The sequence below is a fragment of the Palaemon carinicauda genome, chromosome 4 (genome assembly GCF_036898095.1).
Source record: "Palaemon carinicauda isolate YSFRI2023 chromosome 4, ASM3689809v2, whole genome shotgun sequence".
NCBI lineage: Eukaryota > Metazoa > Arthropoda > Malacostraca > Decapoda > Palaemonidae > Palaemon > Palaemon carinicauda.
Window position 1 is genome coordinate 62,399,876 of NC_090728.1, and position 2,500 is coordinate 62,402,375.

Here is a 2,500-nt window from a genome sequence, read left to right on the forward strand (position 1 = left end):
TTTCTGTCTTCAGAGTGGAGGGTTTGATGTAAATTTACTGTGGGGTTGTGGACTGAAATGCAATTTTTATAATTAGGTAAATATTTATTTTTAATTCTGTTTTAAAGAGTAAAGGTTGATACACAGCGAAATATTAACTGGAAAGAAATTATATTCACACACCAAGGCCCGCCTGAACGGACTCTTAGTGTTTGATGGAGGGAGAGAAATAAACCCCTAAAAGTAAAAGTAAGTAAAAGTAAATTGAGAATTGATTGTGGGATAGCTATGGTAACGTCCCTGACTGGTGAACACCACACTGGGGTTCGAGTCCCTCTCAAACTCGTTAGTTTCTTTGGTCGCTGCAACTTCACCATCCTTGTGAGCTAAGGATAGGATGTTTGGGGGAGCCTTTAGGTCTATATGCTAAGTCATCAGCAGTCATTGTCTGGCCCCTCATGGTACTAGCTTGAGTGAAAAGCGGACTTGGGTGTTGTTCATATATATGTATGGTCAGTCTCTATGGCATTGTCCTACTTGCTACTGCAATGTAGCTGTCCCTTGCCTCTGCCATTCATGAGCGGCCTTTAAACCTTAAAATATTTATTCTACGATTTTTACCGCTTTTTATTAAACCTTAAAACATTTATTCTACGATTTTTACCGCTTTTTATTAAACCTTAAAATATTTATTCTACTATTTTTACTGCTTTTTATTAAACCTTATAATATTTATTCTACGATTTTTACCGCTTTTTATTAAACCTTAAAATATTTATTCTACGATTTTTACAGCTTTTTATTAAACCTTAAAACATTTATTCTACGATTTTTACCGCTTTTTATTAAACCTTTAAAGTATTTATTCTACGATTTTTACCACTTTTTAAACCTTAAAATAGTTATTCTACGATTTTTACCGCATTTTATTAAACCTTAAAATATTTACTCTACGATTTTTACCGCTTTTTATTAAACCTTAAAATATTTATTCTACGATTTTTACCACTTTTTATTAAACCTTGAAATATTTATTCTACGATTATTACCGTTAAACGGCACATTTTAACAGTGTATAGAACAGCATGGTATATTTCAATACTAAATTAATAATACGAGATTTGGAACATAAACCCGCACAGCCCAGCATATATATATATATATATATATATATATATATATATATATATATATATATATATATATATATATATATATATATATATATATATATATATATATATATATATATATATTTCCCAAACGTTTTCATATCCAGCTGCAACCACTTCATTCCACCAGGGAGTTATAATATCATCTAATTATACCTACCAAAAACAGTAGCAATTAATTTGCCGGTACCTGAAATAAACATGGAGTGCACTTTAAACTCGTACCATTTCGAAATGGGTATTTACATTTTAATAGAGTCCTGCTCGCTTATGTTAGGTCAAGGGTCAGAGAGTTTATATTAAATGGGGAAGTACGTGAATTGTTATATAGAGAGAATATAGAGAATTATGGCTGTTATTACTCTCAGTGATGAGATTTGGTTCACCTTCGTTTTGGTCTCCCTCTACTTCTCCTTCCCTCTACCTCCATATTCATCACTCTCCTCCCAATATACTATTCATCTCTTCTCATGACATGACCATACCACCTCAGTCTACCTTGTTGGATCTTATCTGATAGTTCTCTAACTCCTGTGGTACCCCTAATTACTTCATATCGTATCTTTTCTCTTCTTGTCACCCCACACATCTACCTCAACATTCTCGTCTCTGCCACATCCAGTTTCTTCTCTTCAGTCTTGCCACTGAGAGGGGGTGGGGAGGGCAAGCCAGCCTCAACTTGGTGCCGGTCCCAAGCCCGGGTAAATGGGGAGGGTTGGTGGCAGGAAAGGCATCCGGCCATGAAAAATTAGCCAAAACCAATATGGACAGTGAAGTATTATGAATTGGTAAGGATTGTGTATTTTTACTGGAGAATTTCCTATTAAAATTTCGGTTTTTTTCGAACAGTTTAAGGTTAAACTCTTAGGTATGCAAAGTATTATGAATTGATAAAAAGAAATATCAAAGAACTAAACTGAACTGAACTGAAGGTATGAGAGTTATTTGATCAGAAAAAATGCTTGAACTTCGTGACTAGAAGATCTGGGGGATTCAAGAGCCATAAATTTCGTAATACGTTTATATTTCACGTTAAAGGCAGATACGAACGTCTCTCCGATTGCACTCTAGGGGATATGGGAGACAGTGATGCGAGCTCGGTTGGGGGTTGAGGAAGAATTCTTTGGATTTTCTGTCCTCAGAGTAGAAGGTTTGATGTGAATTTACTGTGGAGTTGCGGACTGAATTGCAATTTCTATAATTAGGTCAAGATTTATTTTTAATTCTGTTTTAAAGAATAAAGGTTGCTACACAGCAAAATATTAACTGGAAAGAAATTATTTTCACACACCAAGGCCCGCCTGAACGAACCCTTAGTGTCTGATGGAGGGCGAGAAATAAACCCCTGA

At 34.9% G+C, this 2,500-nt stretch overlaps 1 protein-coding gene across 1 annotated transcript in view; it reads left to right on the top strand.

Moving 5' to 3' along the window:
• LOC137639456 (17S U2 SnRNP complex component HTATSF1-like) overlaps positions 1-2,500 on the top strand; it is a 55,828-nt gene that overhangs the window by 48,512 nt on the left and 4,816 nt on the right. The window contains exon 3 of the mRNA XM_068371729.1: positions 1,672-1,852. Coding sequence (XP_068227830.1) covers positions 1,672-1,852 — 181 coding nt within the window. The remainder of the gene's footprint in view (positions 1-1,671; positions 1,853-2,500) is intronic.